This window comes from Natator depressus, chromosome 7 (genome assembly GCF_965152275.1).
Source record: "Natator depressus isolate rNatDep1 chromosome 7, rNatDep2.hap1, whole genome shotgun sequence".
Classification (NCBI taxonomy): domain Eukaryota; kingdom Metazoa; phylum Chordata; order Testudines; family Cheloniidae; genus Natator; species Natator depressus.
Window position 1 is genome coordinate 93538387 of NC_134240.1, and position 22575 is coordinate 93560961.

The 22575-nt window shown below is 40.6% G+C and overlaps 1 protein-coding gene across 2 annotated transcripts in view; it reads right to left on the minus strand.

Annotated features, from left to right (window-relative positions):
- The window catches only part of BTAF1 (B-TFIID TATA-box binding protein associated factor 1), a 95829-nt gene extending 86320 nt beyond the window's left edge, over window positions 1–9509 (minus strand). For both annotated transcript variants that reach the window (XM_074959097.1, XM_074959096.1), the window contains exon 1: window positions 9241–9509. In XM_074959097.1, coding sequence (XP_074815198.1) covers window positions 9241–9254 — 14 coding nt within the window. In that variant the 5' untranslated portion in view covers window positions 9255–9509. The remainder of the gene's footprint in view (window positions 1–9240) is intronic.
- Window positions 9510–22575: the final 13066 nt, after the last annotated feature.

Here is a 22575-nt window from a genome sequence, read left to right on the forward strand (position 1 = left end):
GACCAACGGATCTGCAATTATGGTTTTTAGTAATAAAAGTTTACTCATTCTGAAGGACTTTCTAATTGAGAATAAACCAGAACATTGATCAAATCCAAAATGGAGTAAAAATCTTTCATTACAAAAGTTACAGTTTATCCACTTTTTTCAAGTTCCACAAAGTTGTAATCCTGATCAACTAGTTGCTCATCTCAGAACAGGATGGAAATTCTCTATTTCAGGAAAGAAATACCTTTGAACTTCAGTAACACTTTATATCCCAACAGTGATATGGAGAAGTGCTATTACACGAGTGCATTTGGACAAGACTCCAGTAGAAATAACCCTAATATTCTACATTAAAATTTTTGCTGGAAATGCAGATTTATAATCCATTATGTCAAGTTCTGCCTTTATTTTGGATACCAGTTTTGTCATCAATTCTCATTCTTCCCCTAGCTGAGTAGCCAGATGTGTAAGCATCAAGCCAATAGAATATTTGAGGTACTTTTGTCAAACAGAGGAGTAACAGCACGACAAGTATTGCGCAACATGGGGTCTTCTGTATAATACTTTACCTCACTATTAGCAGAGACATCACGATGGCAACATTTAAGGCAAAAAGATTGGACTTTGTAATAAGCAGTTTTCTTTATGAAACTTTCCTACAGTAATTTTTCATAAATGGAAGCGTTTGTGATTTACGAATAAGTTTTTTTTTCTAATTGTGGAGCAAATCAATGGATCTCTTTGCCAAGGGATGTGACTCCATAACCACTTAGAGCAGGGATTGGCAACCTTTGGCATGTGGCCCGCCAGGGTAAGCCCCCTGGTGGGCCAGGCCTGTTTGTTTACCTGCTGCATCCGCAGGTTCGGCTGATCGCAGCTCCCACTGGCCGCAGTTCGGTGCTCCAGGCCTCTGTAACACCTATGTTTGTACAGACAGAACTAGATCCCAGTGAGAGACTTGTGTTCTTGAAGCTATGAGATCAGGGAAGGTCTAGGAGAATGATATTTTTTTTCCCCCCCAAGCTGCAAAACTTAACAAAGGGGGAACATTCTCTCTCATCCCCCTCCAACCCCATTATCCTCCTCCCAACTAAGTTAATGGCAAAAAAAAAAAAAAAAAAAAAAAAAAAAAAAAAAAATCCCTCCCGCCCCCAAATCAATTGGCATCAATGGGAGGAACATTTCATCTCACAACTCCCACTGAAACCAGTGGGCGTAGGACTGATCCTGAAGCTAGACACCACAGTTGTTAATAACTAAGGGTATGTCTTCACGTGATCTATCTATCGGGATTGATACCTGTACTCCTCCTGCTGAGGAGGAGTAAGCGGATTTGATGGCGGAGTCGCCGTGGTCGACTCGCCACTGTGAGAACAGCCAGGTAAGTCGAACTAAGATACTTCGACTTCAGCTATGCAAATAGCATAGCTGAAGTCGCGTATCTTAGTTCGAAACCCCCACCCCCCCCCAGCGTAGCCTAGGCCTTAGTCCGATTACATCTGGTTTTCTACTTTGATAGCACCGAAGCATTTCTGAGCTAATGGGAAGACAAACCTGAGACACTACTAAAAATTTAAAATCAGAGTAATCAACTATTTGCAATGCAAACCGAAATTTGAAAAAGTTCTCTTGAAACTGCAGACATTTTTTTGCCTTCAGAATAAAGCAGGCAATGGTAAGGCCAAACCAACACTGTAGTGGAACTAGAAATACAGCTTTCTAATGGAATCTGGTTGTAACCTCAGCTACGAAGAGGCAACCTCCTATATATAACAGCACCATAAATGTAAAATAGAACTCTCCCCCAAATCAGCTCACAGTTTAAATACACAGGTACATCACCACTTGTGATTATAGCTGAAATTCTCAGCCGACCAGGAGGGTGTTGTGTTTTTCTCAGAAACGAAGCCTTGAGTGTGAGCAGGCAGAGATAAAAGGAGTACTTGGGAACTAAACTTAAGTGGCACAGAGATAGAAATAACAGCAAAGATATTTCTGAATTGCTTTGAAAAAAAATAGAATAATGCTAAAGTGAATTTTATATACATAAAAATAAAAAAAAATAATGGAACTGGCCTCCCTCTACAGATATCTTAATTTTAACATAATTGCAGCCCATCTGCCTACATCCACCCACAATTTAATCATTTCCTTCATTTGCCATCCGTAAACCATTGTCTGTGCAACTGTAGTGGCTGCTACCTTCTTCCCCAAAGACATCTGAATTTCAATGGTAGAACAAAAAGAAAAGGAGTACTTGTGGCACCTTAGAGACTAACCAATTTATTTGAGCATAAGCTTTCGTGAGCTACAGCTCACTTCATCGGATGCAATGGTAGAACAGTCATCATCCCTTTATGTGTTTGCGCTTAAATAAAAAGCGACGTTGTTTATAGCACAGTAAATTAAGTCAAGTCCTTGTTCACTTCCCTGAACTTGTCAGGTATCTCTATTTGTTCTGCGACAGCTGATTTAATACTTGTTTAAAAGTATCTATAAGAAAGGAGGATGTTCGAGTGTTAATAAAATAAAAGTTTTGTAGGTTCTGCTTTCTTACTATAAATACATTCTGAGGAAAGAAGTCCACAATCTTTAAAGTCCTTTGTTTTTGGAACTGTATGAGTCCCCTTCTGTGCTTCTTTGTTGCTTTTTGGAGTACATGGCACCTCATGTAGCTTCTAAAATGGTATGATTTTAGAGAAATGTGTAGTCACACAAGGATATCAAGCAAAAACCAAAGGAATCCACAGGCCTCCCGCAAAAAATAAAATGCAGGATATGTGGTTCAGCACACGGCAAGTAACAAATATATTTTAGAGTAAGCGTTTAGCAATTGCCTTTTAAAAACTTTAAATACTGATAGGGACAAATACATCCACTATGCATGCTGCCTAGAAATAACCCATTGCAGTGCCTATATTTAATGTTACGCGGTTGTTATTCAGGTCTTAAAAACACTGCTAAAATTTAGTACGCTTTTATGAGACAAGGAGCACTTTTTCCCCCCTGTAAGTTTCACCCAAATAAATTGAGCCATTTTCAAGTATAGAAGGAGTGGGGAGAAAGCATTTTTTTTTTTTTAAACTGACTAAAAAGCAGGAAGAGGATAGAAACTTAAGTTTTGTAGGAATACAGTTCTGAGACCATAAATGTGCCTTTTATGTCCTGGTGAAAATTTGATATATCCAAGTTAAAGAGTTTTAAGAAGTCCTATTTAACATATGTACATCAGATTATATTAGATGATAAAAACAAATGAAAGTTTTCACAAAATTGATGTCTGCACATTCAATGTAATCCTGAGACATGTAAATGTAATTGATTGGAATTTCATTTTTCATAGGTTGGGGGACTGTGGAATATAAATGACTATTTGTTGAGAGAGAAAGAGAAATGTATGGAATAAGGCAAGCCTCCTTACTTCACTGCTTGCACATTGTGTCATAACAGAACATATTCTGTTGCGATCTTCCAAACAGTTTAACATAACTAAGTTAGGCACAAAGTCATCAATTTTATGTAATGAAACAGGGATCACGTGTTTAAAAAGGGATAACAATTAAAGACTGCTGTAATGCATAAGCACAGGCAGCCTTAACTCTGTCATTTCCTTACTTTTTACTATTCCACTTTACAACCTTAACTGTATTTAACATATTTTTATAATTATAACTTGTATATTGCAGACATGTATATACATAGTGTATCCCCAAGCTAGCATGATACTTTGCAATCGAATAAGTAGGGAAGATCCCTGCCTCAAGAAGCTTATTTTAGGACCCGAGCCATGTCCCATTTAAGTGACTATAATTTGTCCCCCTGCCTTAATGAGAAATGAAACAGGCCTTTAAGGTGAAGTCCTGCAAAGACATACAAGAAGTTTTACTGGCCTCTAAAAAGAAGTTGTTGTATGGGTAAGAGCTGCAGAACTAAGCCTTAAATTGAAAGACAGACGGACAGACCATGAAGAGAGGGATTTTTGGGGGGTTGGAAGAAGTCAAAAGTAAACAGGAAGGGAGTATTACTTCAGGGCAATCACACAGATACCCATCTCACAATGGAAAGCAGAAGGTATAAACACACAAAACATCTACTGAAGAGAAATGTAAGTTACTTGTTTTAAGGCTTTGAAGTAGTGTTTTGAGGGAATATATAAGAAGAGTAGTTGCCTCATTCAGAACTCTGGCAATCTGAAACCTCTTCAGTGTTAGAACTGGACATTCCTTATTAAAGCAAATAAGGTGATTCCTTTACACGTAAAGCACACACACACAAAATGCTAAAATATACAATGTAGCTGACAGAGAAAAACGGACCCTTCTTAGAACTATAAATGCAATGCAAATTTCATCATTTAAGTACTTTCTATCTCAGAAAGCATCTTCAGAATTAATTGAAGCATATGTATGACCAATTACGTTGCAAAAGTTACAGAGAAAAGCAACAAAATGACACAATAGTATTAGAACAGGGCTTCAAAAATGTATTAACACCTAGTAGCCAGAGACTGATACAAAAGATATACCAGCAAAATCTATGGGCAACACCCTGGTGAGAATCCCAGCTCTAGCTGCTGGAATTCCTATCAGGGTTCTAGCCTTGGATCCTGTTCAGGAGTTTCATCTTTCATATCAGTCTTTGACTAGGAGGTGTCTGAGAAGTTTCACATCTCCTTGCTGTTATATGGGGGGGGTGGGGATGGGGGGTTAGTTCCACTGCTCTATCCTTTTACCAACTGCCTGAGGCTAGTGCCAGGCAGTAGTGTTCTTCCACAACTCTAGCAGTCTCCATTAGTAAGATTTTAGTACTAGAGTGCCTGCCCATGCTGCTGTTTAGCTTTCCCAAGCAGCAATACTAGTAGAGTGGAACTGACAAGACTCAGGTCAGTTTTACTGTTATTTTAAAGCTTGGGGGTATTGATGAAACTAATCAGAATCGCACCAATATAACTTTCACCAATACCTACAGGCTCTTCAATGGCAATCAACTTGACCCCAGTCTGTCAATTCCACTCTACTACTGTTGCTGCTTGGGAAAGTGAAGAGCAGCAGCAATGAAACTACATGCAAACTTGAAAAGACAGCAGTGCACACATTCACATTTGGAAGGTCCTCTGCTAGAATTTTTTTTTTTTTTAAGTAAATTTATATTCTGCCAGAACTGATAACCCCATTAACACAACGTTTCTACAAGCACATGGATTTTTCAGGCCTTTACTGGAGGCTTTGGGTTACCTTGAGACAGACAGACATACAAAGATAGATATAGACAGATAGTTAATGATATATAGGTTTGAAATTTTAGATGTTTATGATCCCACAGCAAGGTTGCCTGTTCTTAGGAACTCTTATATAACACAGCCTCACACCTTATAAAGGCTTGCCAGGACCAGCATACGAACCACTCTCTCATTCTCAGGGACTTTACTATCATGATCATCCTTAGTAACTATTCAGAATATTGGTCCTGCATTATGGTCCCAATTTTTGTGTGTGTGTGGGGCTGGGGGAGGGGGTGCAACTGAAGGATGCTATACTGAAAACCCAGAAATTGGCGTCTTATTTACTGACCAAGTACAGCACAGGCAGCTTATCTTCTCCACACTTGCTTATTAAAGTGCTTCACATTTTCTCCAGTGAGGTAAGAAAGTATTTCAAATGAACACAACTAGAAATCTAATCAATTTCATGAAGTGAGTTAAAGGTAGGGACAGGTATTATACCTGTTAGAAAGTCATTCTGCCACTTTCTTTGATTTTACTATCATATTTTCCTATTTTAAAAAGGTTTCTTCTCCCCTCCCAGTGTAGTGCAGATTTTCCCATTATTCTGAGGGGTAACTGACTGACTAAGCAGAAGAAACAATGGATGATATATAAAGTGTTTTTGAATATACACAAGGGAATGAAAAATAGGTTCCCTCTAAACTTTTTAAATTAATTAGAGTGGCTCTTCGGTGGGATTTTTAAAAAACAGCTTAAATTTAACTTTAGTTAAATACCTTAATTAACTTTTTAGCTGGCAGTGTCCCCTTTCAGTTTTGATGCCAACACACACTTTAGACACCGCTGAAATCTGGCAAGAATACTGAATATAGTGTCCTTTTTGCAGTGATAGTGGTTTGTGATGTGAAAATGTTCACTAGGCAACCTATAATCACAAAGACCACCAAAACCATCACCACATCATAATGACTGTCACCATAACAGGGGGCAGGTTTGAGCAAATGACTAAGGTGAAAGGATTTGCTGTATCCCATTATTAGTCCCTGTCTTGAGCCACCCAGTTCCACGAGTTCCTAATTCCTTTCTCAAGCAGGGGTTCCTACCATGCTCACATTTGTGTACAAGCCTAGTGAGAAAGAAGAGGAAGAACAAATTTCTTGCTATCGCACTGGTTGTTTCTACCAAGAAAGAATTCTATTACCCAGATACACTGCCCTGTACAGCGAATGGGGAAGGAGACGTCAGGGAGAGAAGAGAATTCCCATCAAATTATCCCTGTTCAAGGCTTATTCTTGGAGATTGGAGAAGGGAGCACTGTAGCAACATGTGTTTGTCTCCTGAGAGGAAGGCTATCTTGCCTAAACACCCATTTGTACTTATTCTTGGGGATGACATCCATTGGGTAGCCCCTACTTGTGTGTATTATTTCAGGAGATATGGCACATAATCTGTGTTTTACTTTTGTTATGGGGCTTCTGCTACTTTGTTTTAAATAAATAAACCCAAAAAACCAAGACAATGAAATAAACAGCAGACTCTATAAAGATTCTGCCACAAACAAAATTTCTAGAAGACAGTAGACTCTGGTGACACACACCACCACTCATCCAATAGCATGGACTAATATCCAAAAATCCATTTCCTTCATTCCATAAGTGCTAGCCATTATTTTACAAAGCAAATGCGTTTTAGCTATAGTAGCATTATAAGATCCTAATCTGGTTTTGACAAAAAATGTTTACAGATTCTCACCATCCATCCAGAGTTTAGTTTTGACAAGCCAAGATTTTAGGAAGGTTTTTCCATTCAACCACCATTCAAAGCTAATCTTCACATGTACAGCAAGGTTCTTGACAATCTTTTGTTTTTGAAGTACAGGAAAATATAAAAGCAAATCAGCTGCAAACACAGGAATATGATATCATTTTGAAATAAGGTTCTAATACTAAATTAGCCAGAAACTTCCCTAAGGCTAATATCGGGTATTATCCTAGACAGATATTAAGTCAGCCAGACTTGCTTCCGCCCCCTCCCCCCATTTATAGTTAAAATTGAACAGTAATCTTGGTTCTTTAATACATATGTAAAAAACATACTTTTAACCACAACTATCCACAGGGAGAGTTCAGATCTCTTAAGATAAATGAAGCTTGTAAAGACCATAACACTAAGCAACCAAACCTAATGTAATCAACACCAACAATTTATATATTCATACAAGTTTGAAAGGAAAGCATGCTGAAATTTCTGGGTTCAGAAGTGAGAACTCTTGGAAACATGGTTTTCTATTGTCAGGTGTAATACAGACTGCTACAATGCTCCTGTTCTTATATTTAACTTCAAGGAAAGGTCACTTGTCAGAATAAGAGTTACTGTATATGATCTGCATTGTGTGATGTTTCTGCTATTGTAAGAATGTGCTGAGGCCAAACTTATACAGTATCACTTTTGCATGTAGACTGAAACATTGGAGACAACAGGGACAGCCAAACTGTTACAAGTGTTTCAAAATATGCAGTTCCTTTGCACTACTGGCTCTTGAAGTGATTCCTTACCAACTTTTCTTGGACTGTCTCTCACAAATACTCCACTACTTCTGTATACTTGTCTACACAGGGAACACATTCGATTACAAGCAGTTGAAGCTTAGAACAGAAGCAAATCCTCATTGTAGACAAGGCTTTAAAATACATATCTACTGTTCAGCTATTTCTTAATATTCCAGTTATCTGCAACATTGCAAATAAAGTAATTAGGATAATTTTTGTGTAACAGAAGAATTATTTACAGTGACTGCCCCAAAAATAAAGGGATTATAACATTGCTGTGTTGGAAATGACATGTGGCATCTGATAGCAAAATTTCACTGCAAAAGGTAAAATAATCTCCTAGTGCTTTAAATTTTGGACAAAATTCCAATACAAAACAATTGTTTTGAAGGGAACAGTAGAGAACATAACCAAAAAATTGTCATGAAACATTGTCAACCTCAAAGCTTCTCATGTCAAATCAAATGGCCTCACTGCTGTTAGAAACAAAGACACCCATATTGCAGACTTGAATTCATGTTTCACAACAGCTTTCAGTGGTGAATGAAATTCACATATTCTAATAGACCAGATTATGTATGGACAAAGATATGAACATCACTACCTACTTAATGTACATCTTTGGATTAGGATCCACTTTTGTTACAGAAGTTTTAAAATGTAGAGGTACCAGCTATGTAGATTATCCCCAAATCTCATCACCACTGTCAAAACGTCTAGGTAATGGTTAGAACGGGGGGGGGGGAAAGCATCCTGTTGTGAAGTTTTTCTGTGTTCAAAGGATGATTGAGACTCATAGGCACTTTTATAATATACAAATATTTTACTAAAGTTGTATAATTAAACACTTTAAACCCCAGCACACCCTGATTCACGTATGTTAAACAGATATCACCTAGGAGCTAGAAAGCTAGGATTCCCTAATCACTTCTTGGTGTGGAAGTCTATGGTTTTATTATTGGTATACTAGGAGGCAGACAAAGCAAAGTGGTTCCTGTCAACTCCCGAGGCCAGCATCATCGGTGCCAATACACTGGTGGGCTACCTTGATGTGGCAGGATTCCACCAGCCTTCGGCAGGAACACTTAAGGGTGGCCCGTACATCCTTTGACAGTGCGTATAACATCTTGGGAGGGGAAAAAACCCTTATCGCAGGAAGGAGGGGTCTGGGTCCACACACCCTTTACTGAGCTAAGGGCTCCGGTCTGCTCCTGGGGTGCAGTTGCCCCGGCCGGTGGACATGCAATGGACTGAGCCCGCGCCCAGGGCCATGCAGCAGCACCAGAAGCACACGGGAGGCCGCAAGTGGCGCATGCTGCTGGTCAGGGATAATGCCCCGTTGGGGCCTCAAGAGGTTAAGGAGGCGATCAGGAAGCGGGAGCGAGTCACCTCTTCAGCCCCACACACCAGAGGCTGCCTTGGGGACTGAAGCCCATGGGCCGCCGCCCTCTTCCCCCGCCACTCCGGGCTTATACCGACCTGGAGACCGCCATAGCCAGAGGGAACCTGGGCCGGGTTTGATGAGAGCAGCGGGTGGCAGGCAGGGGCCGCCGTTGCTCTCCCAGGAAGGAGGATACAGGGGCCTGGCCTAGGCCTCTCAGGCTCCACACTCCGACCTCGGCCCCAGCGGATAACGATGGGGAGCGGCTGAGCGCGTTGACTGCCGGCTGAGTCCCACTGGCCCCCGGGGGTGGCGGCAGTGTGGGTGGTAGCAGTGGAGCGGCCTCAAAGCACGGCTTAAAGCTTCTATTCGCCCATCGCTGGGGAGAAGCCCAACGCCTGATTTTATAGGAGCAGCCATCTTGTATTTATTCCCTTCCTCCATGATAGCCGCTTCCTCATTGGCAAAAGCGGCGAGCCGCAGCCAATGGGAACAGTGCTTCTAAGAGTGGCGAGGGAGGGAGCGTAGAGTTGGGGGATGGGGCTGAGCAGAATCTACTATGGAGCTTGCCGCGCCTGCTGGGGGAGCGGGCCATACCATTTACATAGCTGTAGAAGGAAGACTACACAACGGATCGTACCCGTTGGCGTGTGGGGAGAGAATATCCCCAAAATGTGTCAGGCAGTTTACATCCACCCTATAACTTCAACTGCAACGTTCTCCGTGGGGCTAGAGCGGGAAAGGTCACTCCCCCCTCCCCCGACTGCAGTGGCATAAGCCCTCGTCCCCACAACTTCTGCTGGCACACTGTCTACAGCGCACGCTAAGCGGCAGGAGCGTGGCAGGCCCACCGCTACTACAACTCCCAGCATGCATTGCGCCCGCCTGAGCGGGTGGGCCGCGTGCGCTTGGCCCTTTGCGGAGGGACGGCGGGTGCGCGGCGCCGCTGTTAGGTAGGGCCGCGTGCTCGGGGGCCCACTGTGGCAGCGCCCGGCGGGTGTTCGCTTCTGCCTGCTCGCCCTCTGAGGGCGGATGCTGAGCTGGTGGGTCCTAGCGCTGGGGCATATTTCAGCAACTGCCTCCCGCCCGTGTCCTGCTGTCATTAGCACTCTACCTACTGCCTGCCCTTCGGGGGCTGAGCAACTCCAGCAGGGTCAAGGGAGGTAAATCCTTCCCACCTTCGACATTTAGAGGGCAGCTGGTGGCTATGGGAAAATCAAACAGTTTATAGAAATACGTCCAGCTAGTAGTAAGATACTGATGTATACTCACCCCACCTCCCACAAACAGGTGGGTATTACACTGAAAAATAGAGGCTGGGATACAACAACAAGACCTCTTAGATTTACTTACAATTATTTATTAACCTGCAACAGTTCTCAAAATAGCCGGGCCACGACTGAGTTTCCATATCTGTAGCTCATTCCACTCCCTTTACAAAGAGGAATTACGTTCTAAATGCCACAGGTAAAATCAGAGCTGTATTTGATATTCAGCTATACTAAATTGCATTTGTCTTCCATGTAACACAAACTCACGCTCTCCCCCAAGCTTTCTTTTAGCAAATTAAGTACCATGTGAAACAGAACCAGTTTTAAAGGCTACTGTGACTCCGCCCAACAATCTGTACCACCAATCATAGCTCTTTTTTTGCCTGTTATAATTTATTCGTCTTAATATCTGGGGTAGATTACTAAACCTTTCCTCAGGTGCCTACTATCAGCTTCACATAAGGTTTGCTAATTTCCAAGATTTCCACCCACAACCTCCTTTCTAAAGAGAGATACAACATTTGCTACCTTCAATCCTCTGGTATAGCATATAATTTAAATAACAGAGTGCATATTTTTCTAGCAGCTCAGTCACTTTGGCCCAGGTCCTCAAAGGTATTTAAGCACCTAACTACAATTGAACTCAGTGGGAATTAGGCACATGAATACCATTGTGGATCATCTGGGCCTTTATTCCTGGATTCCATTAGGACAAGACTGTCAGAATACGATCCAGTCCTGGTGACTTAGTGCTCTCAATTTATCAGTTTGTTTTGGCACCTCCTCTATTGATATCATAGTCTCTGATGATACTTCATTAACTGAAAAGACTTGGTTTGAGATAGGTAGCTGCAGTGTAGCATGATACAAATAAATCATGTAGCATCTCTGCCATGTACTGATCCTCCTTAATTGCTCCCTTTACTCTCTGATAGTCCAGCCGGCCAACCCATTTTCTCACAGGCTTTCTATTTCTGACATACCTAAAGAAATCTTGTTATTTATGTTTATTGTGAGATTGTATCCTCTTCAATTACCACATAGCATTCCTAATTTTTATTTATGTTTTACTTGGTGTAGTTTATGCTCCCATCTATGACTTCACTAAAGATGGATTTCCATTTTCTGAAGAATATCTGTTTAGTTTAAGTAACCTTTAGTTATGGCTATTTAACCAAATGTTTTTCTTGTCTTTCTGCTCTCTTTGTTTAGAGGTATGTTTATCTTCTATCACTCAGCTGGTCTACATGCTGAATCTATAGCAAAGACTACACCAAAAAGTTAAGATGACCCAGCTGTGTTGTTCAGGGGTGTGAAAGCTGACCTAACCGGTTTAGATAGTGCAAGGTTGATGGGAAGAATTCTGTGGACCTAGCTACTTCCTCTCGGGGAGATGGAATAGCTACAGCAACAGGAGAACTCCGGCACTGCTGTAGTGTTGTAAGTGTACATATAGCCTAAGAATTTTAATTGCCTCATTTTTGACTTAAGGGACTTTTTGAATAGTCTCATAATTTTTTTTCAAATGCCATTTTAAAAAGTACAGTGTAGAAATGCTAGTTTCTGGTACAGTCCATGCCTTGAGGATATGGAACTCATATTGTGGTCACTGTCATTTAGTAGCTTATCTATGGTTACTTCTAGAACAGACTTCAATGTGTTCCTTATGACTAAGTCAAGAATAGCCTCTCTTCTTGCACGCTGGAAAATCAGCTGTTTCAAGAAGTAATGTTTTAATGTGTTGAGAAATTGCTTCACTAAATCATGTCTGATTGGGATGTTTGATCAGTTTTTTGTGCAGTAAATGAAGTTATTTATTATTGCTATTTCATTAGATTTAGTTGCCTCTGATCTCCCTCTGCATTGTACATTCAACAGGCTTTTCCTGATTAGGAGACTGGTAGTGTAACCATACTTGTAGATTTCTATTGCTTGGGATTTTACTCCATGATCCTTGCCAGTCAGAAATTTTATCTCATTAGATTGTATGGAATCTTCTAGGAGTAAAAAGATTGCCTCATCAGTCCAATTTGAGATTATAATAATACATTCCATCATGTTTTAATGTATGCCTGTTATGTCAAGGTTCTATTCCATTGCCAAGCATTCTAGTTCACCATTTTTTGTATTTAAATGTCTTGTATTACTATATAGGTATTCTAGGTTTAATTTTTGGCCATAAGCCTGTTGTTATTAAATCTCTTAATATGTTGTTGTTCCAGAATTTACCTCCATGATCTCCATCTGTTTCCCCTCCAGCTCAGCTCTAATTTCTGTCCTATTCTTTACTGGATGCAGAAATACCTTGTTGTTGTTTGTTGACATCCCTAGCACATGTCTTTGTATGATCCGGGTACTCCTCCACCGTGTCAAGCTTTTACTCCAGCTCTTAATTTAAATAATATCCCCAAACGTGTGCAGAGTTCCATGCCAGAAGTCTGGTTCATCTCTTGTGTATAGGTGTTCACTTCTCCAAAAAGTTTCCCTTTGCTTATTAAATTTAAACCCACCCTCTTTATATTTCTCTCCCTGATCCATAACTAGGGCTCTTAGAGGGTTTAATAAATACTTAATAAAGGTGCCACTGATAGCTCCTCCACTGTTTGTGTCAGCAAGGCTACTAAATTATATTTACATAAATCAAGCATGGTTTTTATGAACTCTGAACTTTTATGAGCCTTACAGTATCAGCCCACATGGATAAGCACAATATCATGGAACTGGTCTGGAGTTCTTTAATTGTTTTTCATCAAAACTGTCTATTTGTCAAAACCAAAACTGTTCATGCCACAGGGTCAAGTTCAATAAATTCCCCAACTGAAAAAAAGTTTAGAAATTGTCAACATGAAAAATTCTGGTTTTCCAGTTAGAAATTACTTTTTGATTAGAAAATAAAGTTAATTAGACTGAAAAAGGATTTTAAAAAAAGAAAAAGGTCCAAAATAAAAATGAAACTTTTCTAAATGATCAAAACAAAATGTTTTAATTGATCTGAAACAAAAAAATGTTGGGTGGTTGTTGGTTTTTTTGGTTCACAAATATTTTCAAGATTTCTACTTTTTGTCCCAATTTGAGATGGGGAAAAAATTTTGAATTCTTTAAAATATTTGCAGGATAGGAACATTATTTTCAGCCCACCTATAAACTGTATCTGCGAGTTCAGTTTGGAGTGGATGGCATGTATGAAATGAGGGAACTCCCCATATGAAAACAAATTAATCAGTTTAATATTGTGTATATAGGGAGAAGCCTGGGAAAGAAGAGTTCCCCTCACTTTTTTCAGTGTTTACCAGAGCTATGTAAGAGGCAAAAATGAGCAGAGAGAAATGGAGATAGTGAGGCCTGTTTGTTGCTGTAAGACTGCAGATGTCACCAGATGGGCCTGTGGAAAAGTGACGACATGAAGATAACTTGTACATAAATAAGTTATGCTGTATGGGCCACATTTCTTTTGAGTTAAGTATTTTATTATTTAAGCTCAAACATCCATAAGGTTATATTTTTGTTTCACTTTAATAGTCAAATTGCTCTTCTCTCATGAACCAGTGCAAGAGGGACATTAGTCGGTGCAGTAAAAAGACTTTGATGTATGTAATTCCCATGTGCCCAAACTAAATATGCATAGCATAAATAGAAAAGCACCTCTATCATCAGGGTGATAAGGATGAGGAAAAACACTGAAATGCTGAATAGACAGTGCCAGAGGGTTCACATCTAATCCAGCTCTTTCCAAAAGCTGTTGCTATATAAAAATAGAAAAGAAGGCTAATCTGTAACCATCATCAAGGTTCTATCATGGTTACTAAGTTTGCAACTAGATATCAACATGTTAAAATGATTGTATTTAATTATAAAAAATCAATTGATATTTCTCTTCAAAGCTGTATACAATAAGACTGTTCCTAACAATATGGTTTAGGCTTGTTAAAAACTCTAATATATAGACTTTGAACATCAGAATTCAGCTTACCATCAAGCACTAAATAAATGTTTGTTTATATGATATACTAGAAAGCAGTATTATTCCTGTTTGTATCTGTGATTCAAAAAAGGAAAAAACAAATGCAGAATTCACAATTCAGTGCCAGTTTGCACCTCATTTTTCTCTTTCCCTTTCTATTCTATTCTGTGTAGGTTCTTATATTGCACTCATAACTGTAGTATTTGAGTACTTTCCAGAAGTACATTAAGTGTTGTGACTAACCTCTGTCATATGTAGTTTGTACTCTCTCATCTTCTCCCCAGGGGAAAAATTAAATGTGCAGTGTTTGTGTTTTTGTAGGAGTTTTTTAAAATGTAGACACTGCTATGTTTTTATGTTAGAGAAGATAGGTTTAAGAAGCATGCCTTGCACTTTGAGCAAAAAGCGGTGAAGTTTGTGATTGTGCTTAATCCCTTAGTTCCCTTACAATTATAGAATCAGGGTTAGAAGAGACTGCAAGGGTCATCTAATCTAAACCCCTGCCAAGATGCAGGATTTGTTGTGTCTAAACCATCCAAGACATCCAGCCTCCTTTTGAAAACCTCCAGTGAAAAAGCTTCCACAACCTCCTGAGGCAGTCAGTTCCATTGTCCTACAATACTTACAGTTAGGCAGTTTTTCCTGAGATTTAATCTAAATTTGCTAATCTGTAGTTTGAACCTGTTGCCTCTTGTCCTGCCCTCTGTGGCAAAGAGAACAACTTTTCTTCATCTTTTTAATGGCAGCCTTCCAAGTATCTGAAGATTGCTGTCATATCCCTCCTTAATCTCCTCTTTTCCAAACTAAACATACCCAGTTCCTTCAGCCTTTGCTCATATGGCTTGAATTCCATCATCATTGTCACTTGTCTCTGGATCTTTTCCAGTTTCTCTACATCCTTTCTATAAGTTGGTGAACAAAACTTGACACAGTACTCCAGCTGAGGTCTAACCAGCGTCGAGTAAAGAGGTACTATCACCTCCCATGACTTATATGCTATGCCTCTGTTAATGCAACCTAAAATTGCATTTGCTTTTTTTGCAACAGCATTGCATTGAGGTTGTGATCCTCCTCAACTCCCAGATCCTTCTCACCAGTGCTGCTCCCAAGCCAGTTTTCCCCATTCTGTATTTTTACATTTGGTTTTTCTTCCCTCAGTGTAGCACCTTACATTTGTCTTTCCTGAATTTCATTTTGTTGTCGATAGCCCAGTTCTCCAATTTATCAAGCTCCCTCTGAATTTTAGGTCTATCCTCCAAAGTATTGGCAACCCCTGCTAGCTTTGTCATCTGCAAACTTGATCAATATGCTCTCTGTACTTACATCGGACCCAGAACAGATCCCTGTGGAACCCCACTTGAGACTTCCCTTCAGTTAGACATCATTCCATTAATAGTTATTCTTAATGTAAGTGTTAGGGAATGGTTTTAATTGAGATACCTTTGCAGGTTAACTCTTGTAGACTCTCTCATCTTCATTGGTGGATTGCTCTATCACACTGCCCAAAAGAAAAGATCATTGACTATAAGAGGTTCCTGCATTTGTTGATTTATTTACTGTGAGTTTATCATTAACGTGATTATTTTCAACTGATATGTTATGCTTTTTTTTTTTTAACTAATGCAGAATAGCAGGTTTTATGTGAGTGGCAGTTGACAAAATACTCCTTCACAAGTTGTGAGGGTTCTTGGGGCACCCGGGACTGTGAGTCACTTTGTTACCCCCTGCATCTAATGAGAAGGAGTCTTGTGGTAACTGGGTGTCAGTTCCCTGACACCACTAGTGTTTCAGCCACTCAAGCGTTAAGTTTGTTGAGGGGTTTCCTCAATGAATGGGTCAGAGTTCTTCTCCCTCTTGTGTGTTATACTGAAAACAGCCTTTTATTTCTATTCACAGACATGGCAAACCCCTGTCTTGTAATTTTTTTTACCTGTAAGTGGTTTTGATTGTTATTGCCTCTGATGGTTTCCCATTCAAAGTCTTAGATGTTATGTTCCTGAAAAATGCTACTTTAAGCGAAATGATGTTGAACGAATCCAATTTCCCCATAAGAATTAATGTAAATGGGGGAGTTAGGTTCCAGGGAAATTTCTTTTCACCAGACAAAAGACACACACACACACACACATGGTATAAGTTTTAAACAAACAATTTTAATATTGTACACAGCAATGATGATGATTGTGAAGCTTGGTTGAGGTGGTGGAGTCAGAGGGTGGAAGAGTGTGGTATATTTCCCAGGGAATGCCTTACTGCTAAACAATGAACTAGCATTCGGCTGAGCCCTCAAGGGTTAACACATTGTTGTTAATGTATCCTCCCACTCTACAAGGCAGCACGAATGGAGGGAGGAGACACAGCATGGCAGAGACAGACAGAGACACACAGCGTGTGCGTGTGTGTGAGAGAGAGAGAGAGAGAGAGACATGGGCATTGCCTCTTTAAGTATGCTGACGCCACTCTAAGTACACTGCCTTTTTAAGTAGATCAGCAAATTGAGACAGCAGCTGCTGCCAGCAAGCTCCCTCCATCCTGAACCCTGTCTTGTCCCCCTCACCCCATCCCTACTCTGTGGAGATGGGGTACAGGAGTGGGGGGGCAGGAGTGGGGGAGGGGGACACCCTGACATTAGCATCCCTGTTCCCCCACCTTCTCTGCACAGCAAGCAGGAGGCTCCCAGGAGCAGCTCCAAGGCAGAGGGCAGGAGCAGCACACGGCAAGGGAGGGGGGGAGGGCCAGCTGAACTGTCCAGCAACTGATAGCTTGCTGGGCAGCTGCCGCACAGGGAACTTAGGGGAGCTGATAGGGGGGCTACTGGTCCACCCTGGTTCCAAGCCCCCACCAGCTAGCTCCAATGGGCTGCTCTTTCTGCAAGCATGGACAAAGCGGGCAGCTACCAAACAACATTATAAGGGAGCATTGCACAACTTTAAATGAGCATGTTCTCTAATTGATCAGCAATGAAACCATGTTAACTGGGACGACGTTAAGTGAGGAGTTACTGTATAAGTTATGTATGTGTAAGCAGAGTCAGGATGAGCTCCACCCTGACATCTGGTGGTGAGTTGTGGCAAGTTGTGGAAAAGAACTTCAGGGGCTGATCTCATTTGCATAGACACACACACCCCGCATAAAATGAGCCCATAGCTGCCCAAATGGTCACTTTGGCTGCTGTGGGATCCCCAGTTTCTCTGTTATTGGGGCAGGAAGAATAAATTGTTATTATCCTGATTATATGAATTAAGGACAGTGGAACTGTACTTGGCCTTTTGTTATGATGGAGGGACTGGCCATCAACTAAGTAGCACTCGCTAGGCAAGGGACATGGGTTCTAAAACTCAGTGAATTGAGAGGGAGCAGGTGTAGGATAGGGTATAGGTATTAATACCTGGTAGCATAGGCCCCTGGGTGAGGGGCTTATGTGCTAATTGCACTTCCTCCTCTCTCCATTGTGGATTATCAGAGCTAATTTTGATTCCATTAGGAGTCTAGTTACAGGCTACTGAGTTGAATTCACTTTGGGCCGATGGTGCACCAGCACTGAGGCTCCCCTGCTATAATCTGAAATCACAAAAGAGCTAAACTTACTAAGAGCTGAAATCACTGGAGTGTTGTGTTGTGTTGTGTTGGGGGGGGGCTGAAGATATATTGCAGAGCAGTTTGCGGGACGGTTGGAGCGGCTCATGGGATGGCTGGCAGAGCAGAGTGGCTGGTGGAGCAGAGCAGTTTGTGGGACGGCTGGAACGGCTCATGGGGACAGCTGGCAGAGTGGAGCAGTTCGTGGGACAGCTGGTGGGGCGGAGCAGAGCCCCATGGAGAGGTGGGGCAATCGGCTTTGTACCACGTAAGGTGCCCCTTAACCCTCCCCATCTCCACCCAGGTTGGGAGGTAAAACTGCAGATAAATTTTCAAACTCTGGCACGCTGCACTGACCAGGGACAGAGACTTTTGGGTTGTTGGACTTTTGGGACTTTGGGTTGCTGGACTCAAGAACCAAAGGGAAGGACATGCCCCAGTTTGCTTGGGGTGGGTTTTTTGCTCAGGGGTTGTGTTATGAATCCTGTTGGTGGTGTTTCCCCAACATAATGCCACATTGTTTCTCTCTGTTATTGAAAGGATTTTGCTACACTCAGACTCTGTGCTTGCGAGAGGGGAAGTATTGCCTCTTGGAGGCGCGCAGCGGGTGTGATATATATTTGTCCCAGGTCACTGGGCGGGGGCTCGAGCAGGTTTTGCATTGGGTTATTGGAATGGAACCCCTAGATACTGAACCCGGCCCTTGTTGCTGCCAACTCTGACGGGCAGAAGGGTTACATATGGTATGTCTGTAGTTCCAAACTTGTGCTGTGCATCTCGGTGACACCTCCAGACAGATTGGCATTAGCACTGCCTAGCCTGCTTGACGGCTCATCAGCTGTACAATTGACCCACTGAGAGAAGGCCAGGGATGCATCTTATGACTCAGCAAGGTGGAATTTTCTATTTAATTTCAGAATATTAACAATGATGCAGAAGTTTATCACAAACTAATCAAAATATTTGTCATGTTTCTATCGTGCAGAAAGGGCCAATACAATGTTTTTAGCAAACTCTACCATGAGAGTAATGATGATGTATTGAACACAGATGAGGAAAAATAGAACATTCAATATTTTAAAAAATGAACTGAGTCATGATTTAAGTCTCTCTTTTCTCTTGTTAGGTGAAAACAATCCTTTCTTACAGTAGCAATGCAGGCTATAGCTGTAATCTGTTTTTGTACGATATCCAGCAGGTCTAACATTACAATGCTACAGAGCAATTTGTGGAAAACATTTGTTATTAGGAAGTTACATTGTATACTACCAGTGTGATTGTTAAGCAATTATCAAAAATAAATAAGCACAATTTAACAGGTTTCCTTTGGAGTAAGACATTTAGGTAGGTTTTTTAAAAAAGCCTTTAAATAAATTTTATTTTTACTTAGAGACATTATCTTTCCAGTTAAAAGGGGGTCTTACAGCCAACAGATGATTGCCCTTGAGTAGAGGAAACTGCAGCTGGTGCAGACCCATCCCTCCTGCACCTGGTATAGGGAGAATTGCCAGGACTGTCAGCACAATACAAGAGAAATCTTTAGGGTGCTCAAAAATATGCACTGGTACAGCCTAGTTGAAGATCAGGGGTCGCAAAGATAACCAAAAGCAACCTTTGTTTCCCTCCCCTTCCTATCTTGTGCTGAGCATGGTTCAGTCAGTCTGGAGAATCTGGTTCATAGTTAAATATCCAGGGAGAAAACTTGGCCCCACTGAATCAATAGCAAAATTCCTATTGTCTTAAATGGGGACAAGATTTCTAGAGCTCTGCATGGATATAATATTTGGATCTGCATCCATCTGCGATCTGCAAAAATGGTCTGTGGATATAAAGCAGATATCCACTGATTTGCAGGAATCTAAAGATTTCACCCCCAGTTTTGTCCCTTTTGCAAATTACTCATAATATTGTTTTGTCACAGCTTCAGCAATTTGTCAGTGTTTGCAACAGCACTGTGAATGACAACAAAGTCAACCCAGAAAAGTTTGAAGTCATACCTTTTATGTGACATATTATACCCCACCAGCAACCTCCAGGATGTCAGCAACATTACATCTTTCCAGGAGATTTCATACTCCGCACCGTGGGAAACCAGTGGTGTTCCCCAAGATGTGTTGCAGTATACTGCAGATATTTCTAGTAGTGTTGAGAATTTGCATGAAATAGGCCAGGACCATGTGATATTTTCAAAAGTTAAGGAGGAAATAAGAGAGAACCTGACATTTATTTTGACAGTTGCATTGATCTATAGTATGAAGATAAGTATTTTAATTAATTTGATTTCATATTCTACCATCTGGCTAACTTAAAATACTACAGATGCTAATATGCAGTGATGATTCAGCTGCAGAAACATTTCAAGACAAGTCAATAACTGTTTGCGTAATTCCATTCTGAATAGGAATTTTTTTAAAGAAACTAAATTCTGGGAAAAAGGATATGAGAACACCCAAGAACATTTCAAAGCCAGTGTGTTGTAAATGGCTTATCTAGCAATTTTGCTTCAACCATAACTGCAAAAGCAAAATATGTTTTGTCAAATTGAAAACATCTGGCTCTTGGAAAACTGTACCTAGAGGTGAGTATTGATCTCTAGAGTACTCTACCTTTGAATCTGGGCATAGGGGCTGTATTTCCCTATTCAAATTATGATCTCATTTTGAATCTAACGGTGTACTCCAAAGCACTTCCTCCTCTATGTACCACAATTGTTGCTCTTTACTCCTTTTTTACATACAATATAGCAAGTATCTAAACGTTGCAAAAACAAAGCTAAGACATTTATATTTGCAATACTAATGCCTCTCTTCCCTCTCTCTGCTGGAAGATATCAGCAAGTTCTTTAGAAAACCTGAATGTAAGAAACCTGTAGCGTGAGCTGCACCTGTCCCTCATCCCTGATAAAGCGATGTGAATGCTGATGCTTAGACTAAGCCCTTGTTAAAATGATTTAATAGAAAAGAGCACCCAACTGAAGGAAAATTTGCTTCATTAATATGCACACCCTTTCTCAAAATTACTTCATCTTTGAAATACTTGTTACTTTAGTACTGAATAGGGTTGTAGTATTCTCATGATCACAGATTTAATGGAAAACGAACCTTAACTGTTGTAAAATGAGAAATTTCAGCTTTTGTACAAAAAGCAAAAATTGGCAAATTGAGAGAGAATCCTGACAGAGGGGAATGTTATTGACCAATCACTATCACTGAGGTGGAGAATGCAGGAGAAAAGTGGAATTAGGGATGATTTGGAGCCAGCTGGCCTGCTGTTGGGCTCTCTCAGGTAAGTCTGTAAGGGACCTGGGAAGAAGCAGGAAGAAAACCCAGAGGATCTTAGGAAAAAGAAGATATAACTCTTCACCCTTCAAACAGTACTGTTTACTCATGAAGTGTCAGGACCTCTTTCTGCTGAACTTGTTCATTTTCTTTGCATCTCTCTGCTTTCAGTGGTCTAGTGCCTGATTTTCAAAAGAGCTCAACACCCATAATTGGGCCCAGATTTTGAAAAGCAGCTCTTATTCAGAACTTAGATTCTGTGTTGTGCTTTTCCTGGGATATTGTTCTACAAGGCTAGAAATCTGGAAGAAGTCCAGTCCATCTTGAAAGTGATCTTTTAGCAACACAGACACATGGAGGATCAGGGCTATTCCAGATTTTCAACATTAGAGACCAGTATCCCAACAAAACCACAATTTAAAATCAGTTGGACTGACTGAAAAAAAAAATCACCATTTGATGTGACAGGCATGTGAAGAACATTTTCCAGATTTGACAGATAATCCAGTTAGTTGTCTGTGTACAAGTGTTAAAAGTAGAGCTGGTTGGGAATTTTTTTAATGAAAATTTTTGTTTTTTGTTTTTTTGGTCAAAAACTGACTTTTTGTCAAAATTGAAACAGTTTTGACAAATCGGACTTGAAAAAGCATTGAAAAAAGTTGTTGAACAAAAACATTGACAGTTTGTCAATGACAGATTTCAATTCTGCAGTTTAAAATGACTTTTTGTTTAGAAATGTAAGCTAATTAGACTGAAAAAAGTTTAAAAATGTTGAAATTGAAACAACGTGTTTCAAAATTAATTAAAACAAAATGTTTTGATTGACCCAAAGTGAAATTTTGTTCGCTTTTCTATTTGAGATTTTGACTTTTTGTCCCGATTCAGGATGGGACGAATTTTCAACTCTCAAATATTTGAGGTATGGGAAAACCATTTGCCACCCAACTCTAGTTAAAATAGTCATTGTCAAGCTATGGTACACTGCTACGTCAGAAACACAGGAGCATAAAACCAGAGAATGTTCATCTACAACAGAATAATCTGAAATGCTAACACATTTTTCTACAGAAGAAGTTGCAGGATGTTTGAGCAGATGTTGTAGAAATCTGTAATGCTTTTGAATTTATACAAAAGTTACTCTTAGGGCTTGGCTACACTTACATTTTATAGCACTCTAACTTGCTGGCTCAGGGGTGTGAAAAATCACCCCCCTGAGCACAGCAAGTCAGAGTGCTCCCAGCGCTCAAAGCTAATCCCCTCGTGGAGGTGGATTACCAGGAGGTCTGGGAGAGCTCTCTCCCAGCGCTTGCACGCAACCACTCTCTCACACTTCAAAGTGCTCCTGCG